Source organism: Berghia stephanieae, chromosome 5, assembly GCF_034508935.2.
Source record: "Berghia stephanieae isolate SIO BIC M18660-M18661 chromosome 5, UCSD_Bste_1.3, whole genome shotgun sequence".
NCBI lineage: Eukaryota > Metazoa > Mollusca > Gastropoda > Nudibranchia > Aeolidiidae > Berghia > Berghia stephanieae.
In genome coordinates, this window is record NC_088364.1 from 71,624,959 (window position 1) to 71,646,176 (window position 21,218).

At 35.4% G+C, this 21,218-nt stretch overlaps 1 protein-coding gene across 1 annotated transcript; it reads left to right on the forward strand.

Moving 5' to 3' along the window:
* The first annotated feature begins 2,357 nt into the window (after window positions 1–2,357).
* LOC144973816 (uncharacterized) lies at window positions 2,358–13,492 on the forward strand. Its single transcript, XM_078916708.1, has 6 exons — window positions 2,358–2,420; window positions 4,780–4,971; window positions 5,715–6,604; window positions 8,602–8,888; window positions 12,274–12,496; window positions 13,291–13,492. Exons 1-6 carry the CDS (start codon window positions 2,358–2,360, stop codon window positions 13,490–13,492), a joined length of 1,857 nt encoding a protein of 618 aa, XP_078772834.1.
* Window positions 13,493–21,218: the final 7,726 nt, after the last annotated feature.

A 21,218-nucleotide genomic window follows, 5' to 3' on the forward strand; every position in this document is an offset into this window, starting at 1 on the left:
CCCAAATCTCTCAGAAGATTAAATGTTTTGGGCCTATCACTGAGATAAAGACAGCTTTCTTTTTGTTTTCGTCAATAATTTTATTTGCATTAAAGAATTAGTTTAATCTCTCTAGGAATTCGTTAAAGTTGCAAAGCTGATGGTCAAATGTTCAATATGGCCATGATGATAAAATTAAAATAGAGTTGACAAAAGTTGGTGATTTACTGAGTCTACCTCCGCGCCAAATGTATTATACAATGTGTTAGATAGAATAATAACGAATATAATTTTGTCAATCCTCAAGGAACAACACACAAGATTCTTAGATGATGTTCTGAAAAAAAGGTTTCTATTCAACTGACACTAAAAACAATATGCTTGGCAGTTTGCAACTAAACATTACTTAAATACAACCATATTTATTAATCGATACATTACACTTCCATATAAAAATTCACAAGCAAGTAAATACAAAAAATGAATAAATTAATAAGTACACCTATAAATAATAATTAATGGCGCATTTGGAAATTGATGATGGTTCAACTGTCTGTCATGACAATTTTTATAGCTTGTACTCACCTAATGTTAATTTTTTGGTTAATGTTAGGCTTTTAAAAAATAAATACACGCATTTTAGATTTTTAACTTTTGTTTTTCTTAATGTCCATATTTGTCAAATCATTATGGTGAAGAATGGAATGAATCACTTTGCGGAACGTTTAGTCCACAAAGCGGCAATGAATGTGAACAATGGTGACAAAATAAAAATATCCATTTTCATTTTCACTCATAATTTATAAATTTAAAAACTTGTGATATTATATAGAAAGCAGAAAAAAATGTATAGATAAGCATTTTAAAAACTCCATTACTTGTAACACAACCTTGCATTGATGGTCGTTAAAACGTGTATCAAAAAAGGTTTTAAATATTGGTCATGAAATAAAAGCCCTGATATTCATTAAACATCTTTTATTTATTCTACAAATATTGCTTTTTGCGACAAATAACCATCGTGTGTTTAAACTATCAATTAAATCAATTTTTGTCCACCAGAAAGTTGGTGGTATCGATACAATCAGTCGTCCCCCAGCATTCAGCTTTTTATTTGGGAACAAGGGTGGAGAGAATAAGAACCAGCATACATCTGGGGACTGCAATGAAGACGAATGGGCTGACCTACAGGTAAAAAATTATTGGTCCATATCCACTCTGTGGTAGTTTGTAGCAAACCTTCTGCGGTCACATTTTATAACTGTTTAAATCCCTTTCCACGCAATCGATGGATACCGCAAGTTGGAGAGAAAGATAGAGTGAGTAAATGTGACTCATATATAAGGGAACAGCACAAAAAACAACGTTTCGGCCCTTGGCCTTCGTCAGGAGACAAAAAACAAAACACAAATATGTAAGGTTACAATGTATTACATTTTGACAGATCAGTGTCCACATCTGACAAAATGTAATATTTTGTAACCTTCCATATTTGTTTTTTTTTTTTTTTGGTCTCCTGATGAAGGCCAAGGGCGGAAACGTTATTTTTGTGTTGTTCCCTTATATATATATATGAGTCACATTTACTCATTTTATCTTTCTCTCTATTTTACTCTCTCATTTAGGCACCTCTAGTTTTGGATACTGCAAGCTTGTGTATAGGCATCAAGTTCAAACTATGTAGAACGATTTATCTTGATTTCTTCATTTAAAAAGAACGATTCTCGAATTGAAAAAAATGACGAACACCCGAAGGGGAAGGCGCAATAGAATAAATAATATGCTTATTCTGAATCAAATAAGCGTTACGAGATAGAATGATCGAAACTTAAAACAGAATGGGCAGTATGGGTAGATGTCTGAATGGATGTCAGCAACAGATAACATTTAAACATAATATTATAAGATACGAATCAAGATTATGTATTGATGAACATATATGGAGCGAACAAGCTTGTGGGAATTATATACAGGCTATGTGCGGCTATGTGGTCTAGTGGTATGACACTCGCTTTCGGATCGGAGGGTCCTGAGTTCGAGCCTCGCTCGGCGCATAGTTGAGTCCTTGGAAAAGGCTCTTTGCTCACATTCTCTCACCGTACTCATGTGTAAAATGAGTACCTGGCCGTCAACAGCGTTGTCTCTGTCCGTAAAAAATTGTAATATCGCCTGACAGGCGTCATGTCTCGTTCTACGTGTTACGTGTTGCTGTTGGTCAGGGACCCCTTGTAAAGCGCTTTGAGCACATTTAGTGGATATTGCGCTATATAAAAGCTCAATTTAATTTAAAAGATTTGATCGGGTTGGCGATTGTTATGGTAATGCTCTTTGAATGATTTTGAGTCGATGGTCCAAAACAGCTTAATATTGCCCGCGCCATGAAGGGTGAACGTCTCCTACACACCCAAGTTATAACATCGCCCAATCAGGTGTCACAGGAAGTAACGCTTTTCGTCTCACCAGCAAACAAACGAGGCTCTGCGTTACATATTCTGTCTCTTATTTTGATTCAGATGTATATATTTAGCAAATATTCCTTATAGATAGAATTGTTGATACAAATATACACAATCAAAATGATACGTATCGGATCGTATTGTTCAAGAACTATTAAGAGTTTCTAAAAACCTTGAAATGCTCTGTGTAACCTTTATGCATATATACAATTTATCAATTATATAAATAATATTCAATGTCAATTAATTGATAGTATTGAGAATTAGATATCTATTACATAAATAAGTGTCGTATTCAATATTCGTAGTATAATTAACTCTATTTAAATTCATTTGGCATGTCCAACTTGTACATTCGAGGGTTTAAATTAATTGATATACAAAATACAAAATATCCAATGTCATGTTACATTATTCGTAAAAATCAAATATTATGTTGGTAAACTTTTTATCAATGGTATTCATAAAATTATTATTTGAATTACAATGTTTTGTCTGAAACTTTAGATTACAGTCCTTTGAATTAAATTATATTTCCCTATAGACGAATTACATCTTTCAACAAATATCTTAAACTTATGTCCCCTTGTGTTTGTAATATGCGAATAATTTAAAAAAATCATTATAATCTATATTGCAAGAACCATGCACGTGTCTATATATATATATATCAATAAGATCACCTCTTATTCTACATTTTTTTTACTGAAGGCAAATTTTGATACTTTAATAGATAGATGTCAAATGTCATGTAAAAGTCTCGTAGCGCGTCTTTATACGTTCTCAATGTTAAAAGACTGTCGCTTAAATAATGGACTCCAAATACTATTTCCATACTAAAGACAAGGTCTTATGACGGTCTTATAAAGTTGGCTAAACGCTTTTAAATCAGGATAGCTAAAGCTTCTGTATATAATTCCCACAAGCTTGTTCGCTCCATATATGTTCATCAAAACATAATTTATTATCAAAGATGATCCCCCAGTCCCTTTCTAAGCATGTATCTGATATAACAGTCATATCATTGTCACCTATGTGATAGGAGAATAAATGGTTAGACCTACCAATGTACAACACTCTACATTTAGTAATATTAAAATAAAACTGCCAATTTTCAGACCAATTGTACAGTAAATTTTTATAATTTTGTAAGAAATCTTTATCTAAGGTTGGTGTATAAATTTTGGTGTCACCAGCATAAAAATTTCATTTAGAATTTATAGTATCAGGCAGATCATTTATATAGATAATGAATAGTAGGGAACCAAGTACACTGCCCGTAGGAACACCACTGGTTGCGCATATGAAGTCAGAATAACTTTCACCTAGGACAATCTGTTGTGCACGGCTAGTTAAAAAAGATGCAATCCAGTTATATATATATATATATATATATATATATATATATATATATATATATATATATATATATTACTAGTAATTTCACAGCCTTTACGTGTCAAAAATAAACTTTTGTGTGGCACAGAGTCGAAAGTTTTCCTGAAATTCAAATATATTACATCAATATTGCATTTTTCATCAATACATCTTGTATGAGTTATGCAAGAGCATACCTTTCTAAATCCATGTTGACAATTATTTAGTAATTGATTCATTTCAAGAAAAGTAACTATTTTCTCTTTAACTCTCTAAGATTTTACAAAGAATACACATTAGACTTATTGGTCTGTAGTTAGATGGATAACATCGATCACCTTTTTTGAATATTGCCAATTCCAATCATCAGGGAGTACAAAACTAGAAAGAGATTTGCTATGTAGCAGACAGAAAATGTTATTTCCTTTGAAATTCCTTTAATATACAGGTATACCGTTGGGTCCCATATATTTATTTGTATCAAGTTTCACTAATTTATTATAAACATCAACCTCATTCAACACAATATCATTCAAACAAGAATGGATAACTCTACTATGAAATATAGGCATATTATCAACGTTTTCTTGTGCCAATACACTTGAAAAAATGTATTCAAAACATCTGCGTGTACTTTATCATTATCCGTTTTCAGCCTGGGGTAGTCAGTTTGTCAATACTGTTTTTAAATTTAAGTTTACTATTAGCATTCCTCCAAAACCCCTCTACATTTAACTTACTCTCAGACGCATTTTTTTTTCTCAAATGATTTAATCTTTTGTTTTATAACATTTTCTGTCATAGGTATTAGTTGGCTTTTAAAAATGCAATAATCAACCCACGAATTAGAGCGATCTTAGTTTATATTAATGTGCGAGGCTGATTACTCCTTCTTTACTTTTTGATTCCTTAGCAGCATTGTATTTTATTAATGTTTTTAAAATTTATTTGTGTGAAATGACCATAGGGTAAATGTAGAAAGGTGTTGTGTACAGAAGGAAAACTCCTCAAGGAAAATCAATGCGTCACCGCCATGGAGGAAATCAAAGGTCTTCCCTACCACATCAGGCTTTCGTTTGTGCCAGAGGAAAAGGAACAAGAAAAGAAAACACTCGATATTATTGACTTAATATATCTGTGTTTTATTTTGAAGCAAGAGGTATGTGGCCATTACATGTTACATATACATTATGTTTGCGATGAGAATTAACACAAGATGAACAAGCAAACACTTAACGAGCGTTAGGCCGATAGGCTCAGCAATGGAAGACCTCTATCTGTCTCTTTCCATGACGAACATCTTCAACAAGTTGGAAGTCTAGCGTAATTTCTTATTCACGTTTGCCTCCAGTGTTTGCTTCTGTGTTTCTCTAGGTCTTCCTCTTAGCCATTTCTCTCTCTCTCTCTCTGTCTCTCTCTCTCTCTCTCTCTCTTTATCTATCTATCTATCTATCTATCTATCTATCTATCTATCTATCTATCTATCTATATATCTATCTATCTATCTATCTATCTATCTATCTATCTATCTATCTATCTATCTATCTATCTATCTCTCTTTCTTTCCTTCTCACTCTCTCTCTCATAGCGACAAGGTTCTTACAAATGTTTTGCAAGAAGTTTCTCTCTCACGTATACTCCACAGTTGCCAACTAAATGAAAGACTAAAAACTACAACGTCTAACGATTTAATCCACATATTTGATTATGATTCTACCACTATTGGATACATTTATACGGCACTTAAAACTTTTATAAAGTTAAAGTCATATTCAAATTCATAAAGAACATATTCATTTATTGATATGAAAATAACTTAAGTCGCTTCTTAAAATTATTTCATTGTCTCATCTTCCTATAACTCCACTCATGCTTATTATACACTGTTTTCCTCGTCGACAGATCTTTAAAATGATAAAGCAAGTGAGCACTGACGTCATTTCTTTGGAAGTTGGTGTCATGGCGGACAATTACAACATATCCGCAAAGAGTGTCCAAGAAAACCAGGACGTTAAGGCTACAGGATCTGTTAGTCATGAAACAGGCGAACCTAAATCAGTGAAATCGACTCCATTGGTCTGGATAAATACATACATCCACGGGAAACACAATTCATCAAGAGATACAATTGAAACTGCAATTCTACACCAACTAAACAACCACACTCTAAACATTGAAAACAGTAGAGAAAACTTCAGAAAACAGTTCACAACTTTATTAATGCACGATGATGTATCGAATGAAGGCCTGTACCAAAAGTGTAAGGACTCGAAAGATGTATTATGTTTCATTACCGGATCTAAATTGGATCGTGACAAAACAAACATTCCACCCGCAGACTACGTTGAATGGCAACCGATTTTAACCTGTCCGTATATCGAGATACCTAAAGACCAAATAATTATTACTTTCACAAATAAATTGCTATCATCTTTATTTTTAATTTCCGTGAAAATTAAATTTGGCGATTTAACAATTGAACTTAAAGAACATTTTGAGATGAATCAGGTATCAAAAACTCGTGGTAAGGATGGGTCGGTTTACATTTGTCGAGATTTATTGGAGTCCAAAAAAATAATGCAAGACGAATCCGGTTTAAACTTAATAATAATGTATGTATTGAATACGGCCTTCGTGACAGCTTCCTTGATTTGTCTGCTTGTCACAGTGACAACCTATTGTCTTTTTCCAAGTCTTCGAACTGTTGCTGGCTGTAACACTTTGGGATTGAGCCTGAGTCTTCTGATTGCACAGCTGTTGGTTTTGGTGGCGAGTAACTTTCCAGATCTGGGGTGAGTATCTGATAATGCTCTCTCAATGTATGCTATCAACGACTCCAAAAAGTTTTGTCCAGTGGCATTTACTCGATTCTATAGTTGTTGCAAAACTGAAGCGCGTGCATTTTGGCCTGTATTTTCAATTCGATTGAAACTTAGCAACGTTGCTCCCATCACCATAAAACCGTCATGAATTTTTTTGGACAATTAATAAATTTATTTAGGTATCTAGAAAGTTAGCTTATGAACACCGTATAATAAACTCCGGGGGAACTCAACTACTTACTCTTCTTAGTTCAAAACTTACGCAGCGTTAGAAGAAGAAGAAGAAGAAGAAGAAGAAGAAGAAGAAGAAGAAGAAGAAGAAGAAGAAGAAGAAGAAGAAGAAGAAGAAGAAAAAGAAGAAGAAATCGGTTTTAAGCCAGAATTGTTTAGAAGTTAAATAATATAAGATTTGGATTTAGTTCATATGATGATTTCTTGGGGAGGGTGACAGTATTTTCTATACGTACGAAAAGCTACACATTTATATATCTTATTATTTCAATTTGAAATTTTCTTATCAGCATCTGGTTCAAATCGACATAAAACCAGATGGGAGCCGTGGGTCACATTTGGCCATGACTCCTAATCTATTTAATTCTAACCTAAAGCAGATTACGCCCTACTCTCTAACATAGGTAAAAATTGGTACGTAAATAGGTATAAACAAGAAATTAGGCTGCAGAGCTTTAGGGTTATGGGCCACCGTTTTGAAGCATACTTTGATACATCATAGAAAATTGATAACTTTATGTAATATTATCTGGTCATTACGGTAAAATTCTATTATTCAGGAATGATTAATTGAAAACCTCCAAAATAAAAGAAATTTGCGATTGCATAATAACTGTTAAAGATATATATATATATATATATATATATATATATATATATATATATATATATATATATATATATATAATTGAATCGTGTTGGATACAAATATGGTACGAAAAGTTCTCGGCATGGAGCAATGGAGCAAATTATTATTTTAATATTTACAACAATTTTGGAGTCAGTCTACATTGATATTTCAGGCCTTTTCAGCCATCGTCAGGACTGTGTGTTACATGAGTTTGGTTTGTTGTGTGTTGTTGCTTCAATAATATTCACAAGGTTCACTTTTAAATCTAAGACGCATTTAAACTATCACGCACATCTCTAAGACGATAAAATTCATTTGTTTGCAGGAACTTCATTTATAATTAAAATCTTTTCGGTTATCTGTTAAATTCGATTTTACTTTGCCACAGTAAAATTTTGAAAGGAGACTGAAAAGAGAAAAAAAAACTATAGAGCCTTATACGGTAAATAAAGACCTCAAGCGCCTCGGTGGCACACAAGAACTGAGATGCGAAAAGGATTTAGACTGAGATCCATCGCAGCAAACCGTGATCAGTCGATAGATCTCACCCAACAAATCAGAGACGCTGCCAATGCGTCCTGTCCGAATATTAGGAAGCGACCGGCAATAAGTCAGTCAAAATAAGTCACTGTAGAAACAAATTAGACTATTATAGCCATAAGAATGGAGCGATGGTTTATCCCGGGTTTTTTCTAGCGTTTTAGGGTCAGTTGGATAGGACGCAAGTCTATCGAAAAGTACTTTCCGACAGATCTTTATAAACAAACAACCCAATCATTGCTGGTCTCCTTGCTCGCTCTACAAAGGACAGGAAATAAACAGTCAAATGGATGGAACTGGAATATTCTGATTGGCCAATGCTTACTAACGTTCGAATTATTATAATTGACCTTACTCAGCCTTGAATTGATTATTCTACCTTCATGGTCTCATGACCTCTTGTTTGGCAATTAAAGAAATGGACGCCATTTATTCTATTATCTTATGATCATTCAATCATTGTCTTTATTTTCATTCATTGTCAGTTTATTTCTTCTGACACCCATCTGTTCACCCACCTGATCACGAGTCAATATGTATTCATTTATACTGTCAATTCACCCAGAAACACTCAAGAAATCCTTTGCATCTCCATCGCGATAAGCATTCATTTTGCTTGGCTGTCTTTCCTCACCTGGTCGTTTCTGTGCTGCCTCCACATGTTGCAAGTATTTACGGCAAGCATTCGATCATCCCAAAACACCAAACGAAAGAAAATCGTGAATTTAGTCGTGTCAATCTTGGTTCCAGCTTTTGTGGTTGTTGTCGTCATTGTGACGTCATACCTCATCAATGATAAGACCGATATCGGATATGGACAACGGCTATCGCGAGGATGTCTGTTCCATAATCGTGAGTTTTGCCTTTAACCATTTTAACAATCATGTTTTCTGTTTTAAAATGTGCTTTTATAAATTTACAGCGCGGTCCCATAATTTCAAAATGTTTTAAATGTACGGAACTTCTCAATCAGGCAACATGGAAACAATATTTTTAATTTAATACAGTGAATATTTAACTGCTTGAAACCATGAATTGGAAAATGTAATTTAAAAATGATTATGAAAATACTAAAGATATAAAATAAGAAATAAACCTAACACATAATGTTTTTGGCTCAAATCATTATTCAGTTAAAATTAATAACAACCAAAGTGGTAATCATTTACTTAGAATCCAGAGTGAGTGAAGAATACTTTTTATCACTTCTTATCGGGACAAACGATGGGGGCTATGTCGTCTTGTGGTATGACACTCACCATCAATGTGGTCTTGTCGTATGACACTCACCATCAATGTGGCCTTGTGGTATGACACTCACCATCAATGTGGTCTTGTGGTATGACACTCACCATCAATGTGGTCTTGTGGTATGACACTCACCGTCAATGTGGCCTTGTAGTATGACACTCACCATCAATGTGGTCTTGTGGTATGACACTCACCATCAATGTGGTCTTGTGGTATGACACTCACCATCAATGTGGTCTTGTGGTATGACACTCACCATCAATGTGGTCTTGTGGTATGACACTGACCATCAATGTGGTCTTGTGGTATGACACTGACCATCAATGTAGTCTTGTGGTATGACACTCACCATCAATGTAGTCTTGTGGTATGACACTCACCATCAATGTAGTCTTGTGGTATGACACTCACCATCAATGTAGTCTTGTGGTATGACACTAACCATCAATGTAATCTTGTGGTATGACACTCACCATCAATGTAGTCTTGTGGTATGACACTCACCATCAATGTGACCTTGTGGTATGACACTCACCATCAATTTGGCCTTGTAGTATGACACTCACCATCAATGTGGTCTTGTGGTATGACACTCACCATCAATGTGGCCTTGTGGTATGACACTCACCATCAATGTGGCCTTGTGGTATGACACTCACCATCAATGTGGCCTTGTGGTATGACACTCACCATCAATGTGGTCTTGTGGTATGACACTCACCATCAATGTAGTCTTGTGGTATGACACTCACCATCAATGTGGCCTTGTGGTATGACACTCACCATCAATGTGGCCTTGTGGTATGACACTCACCATCAATGTGGCCTTGTGGTATGACACTCACCATCAATTTGGCCTTGTAGTATGACACTCACCATTAATGTGATCTTGTGGTATGACACTCACCATCAATGTAGTCTTGTGGTATGACACTCACCATCAATGTGGTCTTGTGGTATGACACTCACCATCAATGTGGCCTTGTGGTATGACACTCACCATCAATGTGGCCTTGTGGTATGACACTCACCATCAATGTGGCCTTATAGTATGACACTCACCATCAATGTGGTCTTGTGGTATGACACTCACCATCAATGTGGTCTTGTGGTATGACACTCACCATCAATGTCGCCTTGTGGTATGACACTCATCATCAATGTAGTCTTGTGGTATGACACTCACCATCAATGTAGTCTTTTGGTATGACACTCACCATCAATGTAGTCTTGTGGTATGACACTCACCATCAATGTGGTCTTGTGGTATGACACTCACCATCAATGTGGTCTTGTGGTATGACACTCACCATCAATGTAGTCTTGTGGTATGACACTCACCATCAATGTGGCCTTGTAGTATGACACTCACCATCAATGTGGTCTTGTGGAATGACAATCACCATCAATGTAGTCTTGTGGTAAGACACTCACCATCAATGTGGTCTTGTGGTATGACACTCACCATCAATGTAGACTTGTGGTATGACACTCACCATCAATGTGGCCTTGTGGTATGACACTCACCATCAATGTGGTCTTGTGGTATGACACTCACCATCAATGTAGTCTTGTGGTAAGACACTCACCATCAATGTGGTCTTGTCGTATGACACTCACAATCAATGTGGCCTTGTGGTATGACACTCACCATCAATGTGGCCTTGTGGTATGACACTCACCATCAATGTGGTCTTGTGGTATGACACTCACCATCAATGTAGTCTTGTGGTATGACACTCACCATCAATGTGGCCTTGTGGTATGACACTCACCATCAATGTGGTCTTGTGGTATGACACTCACCATCAATGTAGTCTTGTGGTATGACACTCACCATCAATTTGGTCTTGTGGTATGACACTCACCATCAATGTGGCCCTGTGGTATGACACTCACCATCAATGTGGTCTTGTGGTATGACACTCACCATCAATGTGGCCTTGTGGTATGACACTCACCATCAATGTAGTCTTGTGGTATGACACTCACCATCAATGTAGTCTTGTGGTATGACACTCACCATCAATGTGGCCTTGTGGTATAACACTCACCATCAATGTAGTCTTGTGGTATGACACTCACCAACAATGTGGCCTTGTGGCATGCCACTCACCATCAATGTGTCCTTGTGGTATGACACTCACCATCAATGTGGCCTTGTGGTATGACACTCACCATCAATGTGGCCTTGTGGTATGACACTCACCATCAACGTGGTCTTGTGGTATGACACTCACCATCAATGTGGCCTTGTAGTATGACACTCACCATCAATATGGCCTTGTGGTATGACACTCACCATCAATCTGTTTCTTTAATAATTTTTGTACACGTAACACATTTAGTGACTCATCATAATCTTAAGTAAAGTCGAAGTGCAATAATAAAGCAATTTGATTCGAGATTGAGACGTACTCTAAATTTTTTTATCTCACTTCACCCTCGCAGAACTCATGTGCGTGATATGAACACATTCGGGATATCGTTATAATTCCTTTTAAAAATGTTTATTTGATGTATATCTTCGTCATGGCGGGGAATAAATACGATTTCTTACATTGTCACAATTCTAAATTCCTATTTCTTATCATCTTAACCCTCTCCTTACTACCTACATCACAATCGTCACATTTGTTACGACACAATATACATTTTTCTTATTCAGATTTATTTTGTACTTCACAAACTTTGAAGAATGATTTTTTTTTTCAATTAATAAGAACATAAAGTTGTTTTGTAGAGAGCTTGTTTGAGTTTTAAAAATCTATTTTTCTGATTGTTAAGCCTGCCATTTTGGGAATATACTGAAAATCATCGGTAAGGACAGAGGTAAATCTGAATTCATTTTTCGGAGTCCGGTTCACCCCGGCGTAATTCCGTTTTGAGATGGGAGGTGGGGAGGGGGTGTCAAATTTAAGCTTGCTTATTTATATGTATTATTAGAATTTGCTGTGTTACTTTTTTCCACTCATTCAATCCCCAGCGTTAGCAATCTATGTACCCGTGATCACGGTGGTTGTCCTCAATACTGTGTTCTTCATCATTGTCATCGTCAAAATCCGGGCAGTCCGAAGTCTTCAAACCAGCGAAGATTTCCGGAAAGAAGATCGGAAGGACCTCTACATCTACATCAAGTTATCGGCCTTTACGGGAATGTTTTGGACTCTGACTATTCTGGCTGAAGTGTTGGACAGCGATATTTTACGGTCAGTAGACACACACACACATATTATTATCTAGTCATCTTCATCTCCAAAAGATCACCACCACCACCACTAGTTCCACCACAACTACAATCATCATCATCATCATCATCATCATCATTATTATTATTATTATTATTATTATTATTATTATTATTATTATTATTATTATTAATATTATTATTATTATTATTATTATTATTATTATTATTATTATTATTATTATTATTATTATTATTATTATTATTATTATTATTATTATTATTATTATTATCATTGTAACAATCACAACAAGACTACTTTCTATAAACTTACCAATAATCTCTACGGCAGCACGGAGAGTACGTTTATTGTCAGACAGACATATCTTCAAACATGTAGAATTCAATATATGGCGTCATTTACAATATGAGTTAGATGGAGGCCATGAGTGGACTGTAAACGTAACGTTAGTTTATTTTCTGAGACTCGGCTATGTGGTCTAGTGGTATGACACTCGCTTTCAGATCGGACGGTGCTGGGTGCGAGCCTCATCGGTGCATAGTTGAGTTCTTGGAAAAGACTCTTTACTCACATTATCTCACCGCACTCAGGTGTAAAATGAGTACCTATCCGTTAACACCGTTGCCACTGTTCGAAAAAATTGTAATAATGCCTAACAGTCTCGTTCAACATGTTAAGTATTGCTGTTGGCTAGGACACATTGAAAAACGCTTAGAGTCCGTTTTGTAGATATTGCTCTATATAAAAAAAGATCAAAGCTCAATTATAATTCCATAAATATTCTATTCAAACAGGTACCCGTCCATCTTGATCAATGGGTCCCAGGGTGTTTTTATATTTGTCTCCTATATTTGCAACCAACGGATCTTGGATATGTATGCTAATCGGTTTGCATGTCTGTCCTTCTTGAAAAAAAGCGAGAACGTTCATTCCCAAACAGCAAGACCAAATACACCAAGAACTGTCACAGAGTCAGTAACCGAGAACCAGTTGTAAAGATTACACATCGATTTTTTTCTGGTTGCATGGACGTTCAAGTTTGGAAGTTGGGACCCCAACACATTTGCAATTATAGCCCTGGCTAAAGATGGTTGTAGCCGTGGATGAACAAGAATAAACTGTATTTATGATGCTAAGATCGAACTTTTTATGTGTGGAAGACCGAATGTACTCAACCTAGCGAAACAAAATGATGAGCATATTCCTTATAACACTCACGGTCAAATTAGAATTATTACTGATCATATTTAAATAATCTTGTTTTCATTAATCCAAACCTTTCAACGACAAATTCCGTTTTTGATGAAACCAAACGTACGTGCATAAAGTAGAGAAAGATTGGAGTTTTCAAAGTTTGAAAATTTTTAATATCTAAAAATGCATAACTTTTAGTAGCTGTGAAGTAAATGAATTTGGAAGTCTGCAATTCATTTATAGCCCAAATAACAAAAAAATAAAAATTAGATCGCCTTCAGTTTGTCCAGAACAACTCTGCTAGGCTGATAGTAACTGAAGGAAAAACAGTCTACCACTCACCCTCCCTCTTTACACCAGTGCCATTGGTGGGGTTTTGTGGTCTAGTGGTATGACGCTCGCTTTCGAGTCGGAAGGTCCTGGGTTCGGGCTTAGCTCGGCGCATAGTTGAGTACTTGGAAATGACTATTTACTCACATTCTCTCACAGTACTTAGGCGTAAATTGAGTACTTGGCCGTTAACACCGTTGTCTCTGTCCGACAAAAATTGTAATATGTGACCCTTCGCCTCAAAACGGTATTAAGTCGGGTTGGTTAAGATGTTGAAAATTTAATTTATAACCAAAAATATCAGACTTGTTTTATTGAGGAGAATGGATACCATATTTTAGGGTGCTAATGCCAACAATTTATATTTTTGACCAGTTTAACATTTAATTCGGTTTTTAAGCATATGATTCGTTCAGACATAATACCGTTTTGAGGCGATGGGTCACATATTGCCTAACAGGTGTCATGTTCATTGTTGCTGTGGTCAAGGGACCCCTTGTAAAGCGCTTTGAGCACGCTCATTGGATATTATGCTAAATAAGAGTTCAATTGGTTGCCGGTTGTAAAAAAAAAGAATAGCATATATTATGTTTCATCGCTTTCAAGACACTGAGTACGGAGTGCTGTCTATATCTGTGATCTTTCAAAAACATTTTCCTTTAAAGAAATCTGAGATCAAACAAGGATTTTATTAAAATTGTGTAAAATTATAATAAAATTGATAGGCAATAGCTTCACCTTTCGGCGTCCCTCTTTTAGAGTTATAAATAATAATGTGAAATTGAATGTAAGCTTCAATTTAATTACAAACACAGATCAAATGAACGTTTCGGGTTTCCCCTTTATCAACAAAACAGGATGAATGAAACACCACAGAATTATTTATTTCTTCGAGCTCCGAGCAGCAACATGTACATCACCTCTTTTAACGTTTGAAGCTCCTGTCCATTGCTTGTGAGAAGATAAGAAATTTTGAATATCGGTTAGAATATTTCATTTTCACGCTTCAATGAATTCAATTGTTTCTAACTTTATTTGCTTTCGTATATTGTGTTTTCGATGATTTTGTTTAGATGTTGTAACGCGCTTACTGTCTTTTTAAAAAATTGAATTGATTCCGATAAGAATTATATGAATTATTAATTAATCTTTATAAAAATTGTTCAGTATCGTTGGTAAAGTTCAAATCATTTTATAATAAGTCATATTTCATTTATCTAAAAGTGCAGATTATACAATAGGGAATGAGATTAGCGGAAGAGTAGTGTCTCTTGATTGGACGTCACCTTACAGAGAGAACGTCAATTTGGTTTTGCGCATGCGTCTCTCTCGTCCTCGCTTTCGCTGAAGTGTCTCAAGCCGCTTTCACTGGAAGCGAGGACGAGAGACGCATGCGCACAACCGACATGACGTTATCTCTCTAATAGCTTTTCCGCCGGTGACGTCCAATCAAGGAAGTTACTCTTCCGCTAATCTCATTCCCTATTGATTTTCAACAAGAAAAGTGTGCTGTTTGATCACAAAAAATATTGGGCACACAAAAGCTCATTATTCTACCCCTCTCCCTAAATAGTAACGCCTAATGATATCATGTTAACAATAATAATTTGTGACGTCAGATTATCAAGCGCAAATTTAACTAAATTTCGGGCTATTTTAAAAAACAAGTATATTATCTAAGTGTTTTTAAACATGTCTTTTATTCAAAGATGACAAAATAGGAATCGATTGAGGGGTAGAATAAACGATTTCTTACACTCTTGCGTTTTGGAATTCGAACTTTGTTCCCAAAGCGCACTTGCAAGCTTGTGCAGTGGTTGGGAACACGTCCGGAATTCCAAAAAGCAAGAGTGTAAGAAATCATTTATTATTATATGATATATTCAAAATCTTTATGTCGTATTCATATGTTGTTTATATATAAAGTGTTTTATAGTTTTATTCTGACTAAAAAATTTACTTTGCTTTACTGTAAATTATATTGCTCTTTGCTCTAATATTATAAAAAATGAATTAACCTAGATGGTTTTAATAAATCAATCAGAAAAAACATTCCTTTGTCGTTGTATTTTTATTTGTATCAATTTAATACAAATTGTATTAGTCGTCTTCAGTTTATTTGTCTTCATCATAATAAAATACAGAGCTGTGCAATATTCATTAGCGGATGATGTTAAGAATCGAGGTCCCGATAGCTCAGTTGGTAGAGATTTTTTTTCGGATCCCTCCTGTCCACCTAGCGGTGATTGGGTAGCTGACTCTGTTAGATCTGGCGGAAACTACTTTGCGATAGACTAGTGTCCTTTCCAGAGAGTTCACGCTATAGAAACCGGAATGAACTCCGACTCTATGGGTGTAATGACTTTGAAGAACTTGACACATTTAATATCTTATCAATTTAAGAGCTAACAAAACTATTGTTTTGACATGAACACTTTATTCAGTGTTACACATTTAAAAGGAACACGGTGTGTACAGGTCGACACCTGAGTATTGATTGACAGGTCATGTTGTCGTAGTTTGGGTTACAGACAAGACATGGACACAAGTCAAAGTGACACTTCATTCAGTCTTACACAACTATAAGGAACACGGTGTGTACAGGTCGACACCTGAGTATTGACTGCCAGGTCATGTTGTCGTAGTTTGGGTTACAGACAAGACATGGACACAAGTCAAAGTGACACTTCATTCAGTCTTACACACCTATAAGTGTCACAGTAAAGATTGTTCACAATTATCTTATTAAATTTTATTTTATTAAGAACTGAATTCATCTCACTCCAGTTATATTTCGGTAGGCCTAGATAAACTTTACCTTCTAATATTAGATCGTCTTTCCTTTTATAGCCTTCCCTCGAATTAATTTCTAATTAGTGAATACTTTTCGTTCTACATTCTGTCACGTAGCCACTTATTATAAAAGCTGATAGGTCTAACATTCGAGACTCACTTTCTCTCCACAATCTATGCCGGACGGCCAGTCGCTCTATTCCTATATATATATATTGTAAGATTTTTATCTTTTGGGACTTTGTAGATATTATATCTACACCATTAAGACGCCGGAGCTTTTAACTTTGATTGTATAATCTTCAAGGATCAAACCCAAGCCCGCTGTACTACATTATAACTCCTTACCAGTTGCCTGGAAGTGGAATTTTACGAGTCCAATCCTGTTATCAGAGGAATAGATCATCCAAGCCCATCAACTGCCTGGAAACGTAAACTTATGAACCTGACATATTATTATAAGTTACGTAAAATATTCATATCTCTATTTGTAACTGCCACGATCACTGTTTATCTCTTTTAATTAAATTTCATCATTAATTTTATTTCATTGTAAACAAATCGTTAATTGTTTTTCATTTATAGTAACTAGTAAATTCTGGGGCCTCATTCTACATATATCTTTATGCATAGTCGAGTAGCTCTTTACTCACTTGAGACCATGACATTTTGGAGGGGACACATATAAAGAATTGAATTTATTTAGTTACTTATATCTATTTCATCTAACCTTAAAGTTTAAATTGTAAAACTCTTAATTGCCCCACTTGATCATATTTTAATTGAACTCCCTATTTACAGGATTAATTTTTTTTTCCCTTTCATTTCTTCATTTAAATGGAATAGCAATTTATCCATTCATTCTTTCATTCAAATTGAATAGCATTTTATTGATTCATTCCTTCATTCATTTATTCGTTTATAAATTATTCATTCATTCATTGTTCATTCATTTATTCATTCATTCATTCATTCATTCATTCATCCATTCATTCGTTTATTCACTCATTTATCCAATCATTCATACATTTATTCCTCCCTTCATTCTTTCATTCATACATTATCCATTCATTCATTCATCTATTCACTCAGTTTTTCATTCATTCATTCATTCCTTGTCCACTTTGTTATTATATCACTCATTTCATTTTGTTGTTTGCCTCATTCATGAATTGTTTTCAATATGTTTACATTCCATAACGATTCATTCACCTATCATCCAATCACTCAGTGTTGTGAACACATGTTGTAACTATTGTAAATCTTACGATATTTTATTGTTTTGTATTTCAGACATCACTGTTAAACACTCTTCAATGCCTAATTACAATTGTTGAACAACCATTGAACAAGAGAGAGATCCCAGCCACGAACTGAGTTGGTAAATATATCCTTCATTATTCTCTTTTACATGAGTTGGGCATCACATAGTAACTATAGACATCGTGATTTGTTTTGCATAGTGATTTGTTTTAAATGCATTTTTGGCATATTACTGTTACCGAAAACCACTTATATATTATGTTCTGAAAAGTGAGTCTTTAAAAACTAAATAATAATAAAAGGAGTCTACTAGCCGTCGTGTTATATTTAGTGATAGATAACTTGGGATTATTTTGGCATCCTATTATTGTTATCATACTCTAGTATATTAGCATCATTGCGAATAATTGTACACAAACTAACGACGAGTCACACACATTGGTGATACCTTTTTCGTAGTAACATAGTTTAGAGTACACGCGATTGACACATTGTTATTGACACAAGTCATAATAACTCCGCATTGTATTGACACATTGCTTTATAAGATATAACAATAAAAGGCATCAAATTCAACATACATAATAAGTTGAAATAAGAGAGAGAGAGATTTCTAAAAATAGAACAGTTCATTCCAGTAAGTGTAAATAAATAAAACAGTCAGTAACAGTATCCTGTCAATATAATATATATAAAACATCGTAACTAATTTATTGCAAAAATGGAAGCATATAAAAGATACTTAAGTCTCGCAAAGGACTTAGAAATACCCCAGGAAAGGATATTTTCATGGTGCGAAGAGAAAATAAAAGAAGAAAAAGAAGAAAGAATTCGTAGAGAAGAAAATGAAGAAAGAATTCGTAGAGAAGAAAATGAAGAAAGAATTCGTAGAGAAGAAAACGAAGAAAGAATTCGTAGAGAAGAAAAAGAGCACGAAGAAAGAATACGCAGAGAAGAACGAGAAGAAAGAGCCCAAGAAAGGGAACTAAAAAGACAAATAGCTTTAGCAGAAGAAGAAACCAAAAGGACCCAAATGATGCTGGAAATTGAAAAAACAAAAACCGGTCATGAAAGAAAACATAATAATAGTGATGAATTTTTCGTGAAACTTCCACGCATGCCAACATACGATGAACGCTCAGACTGTCTAGAATCCTTCTTACACCGATTCGAAGTTCAGGCTAAAGGTTATCGTTGGCCAGAAAGCAAATGGGCCACAGCCTTGATTAACTGCTTATCTGAGAAACCGCTAAAAGTTTTCTATACCTTAACAACTGAAGATGCAGATGATTATGGTAAAATTAAAGACGCTCTACTAAAAAGATTTAGATTAACGGAAGATGGTTACCAGGAAAGGTTTCACACTGCAAAACCGGAAAGTGGAGAAGACTTTAATACATTCGTGAACCGAATTACTCAATTTCTAAATCGGTGGCTTGAGTTGGCAAACGTAAAACAAGACGACTTTGCAGGCCTTTACTATCTCACGCTGAAGAATCGAATCTATCAAGCTTGCAACCCAGATTTAGTCGCATTCTTTAAAGAGAGAAAGCCAGAAAACTTGGACAAATTAAAAATCTACGCAGAAAACTTTAACAGCGCACATCCATTGACACCCCTTAGCAGAACATTGAAGGAACCATACTACGCTGCTGCTGCTCAGAGTCCAGGTACACCTAAAGTTCAGTACTCAAATAGGACGAGCCGATCAATCACTCGGAACACGCAAGTGAAACAGGATGACCATAGTAACAAACCATGGAACAAACAGTTCAATAGAGACCATAGCCGACCCTATCAAAACAAAACAAGAAATAGCACTGACAATAATACTGAGTATAAGAAAACCAACAAACCTATAATTAAATGTCAATATTGTGGAATGAAAGGCCACACAGCAGACAAATGTTACAAAATCGTGGGATATCCAAAAGAAACTGCAAATGCATCACTCCAAACAGGTGTAAACAATCAGACACGAGTAATGTCAGGAGAAAATATAAATGTGTATTGCGTGAAAGGTATGTCACTTTTAACACAAACTCACAAATCAGGATCGCTATTTTTTTGTGAAGGCAAAGCTAATGGAACTGATTGCAAAATATTGAGAGACACAGGATGCAGTACAGTAGGAATAAAAGCATCTTTGATCAATGACGAAGACAAAACTGGAAAAACGGTACAATGCATCACATTCAGTGGCACAGTCGAAACCTTTGAAACAGCTAATGTGTACATAGAAACCCCATACTATACAGGAATAGTGGAATGCTGTATACTTCCCAACCCCGTCGCTGATGTTATTGTTGGCAATATAAAAGGTCTTAAAGACAACCCAACAGATGTAAAAGAATGGTCATTAACCCAAGAAACAGCTTGTCTAGCAGAAACAAGAAAGATGACTAAGACAACAGAGAAGCCAATGACTATTTCTCTTGAACCACAACAATTCGACAGGAACACGTTCATTGAAGAACAGAAAAAGGACCCGACTTTAACTTCATATTTCAATATCGCAAACAAAGGGACGAAATCAAAAGTTGAATACATCATTGAAAAAGATATTCTGTTCAGGTTACATAGGAAAAGAAACAAAATAGCTAAACAACTGGTCACGCCGAGTATTTACAGAAACAAAATCCTTGGAATAGCGCACGATTCAATAACCTCTGGACATCTTGGGAGCTCTTCCACATTGAAGAGAATATCCGAGAATTTCACATGGCCTGGAATTACTAAAGACGTCCGAGAATATGTGAAATCTTGTGACACATGTCAAAGAAGAGTCGCAAAAGGCAGAATACCGAGATTGCCATTAGAGACAACCCCAGTTATTGAAAAAGTTTTTCAAAAAGTTGCAATTGACATTATAGGCCCTTTAACAAATTCAGATAGAAACCATACACACATACTAACACTAGTCGATTACGCAACCAGGTGGCCAGAAGCGATAGCATTGAAATCAACTACATCGGATCACATAGCTGAAGCATTGATGACAATTTTTACTAGAATAGGCATACCAAATGAGATACTGTCGGACAATGGACCCCAATTTACATCACATATGATGCATGAAACCATGAAACTCATGGGAATACAACACTCATTCACAACTCCCTACCACCCCCAAGCAAATGGT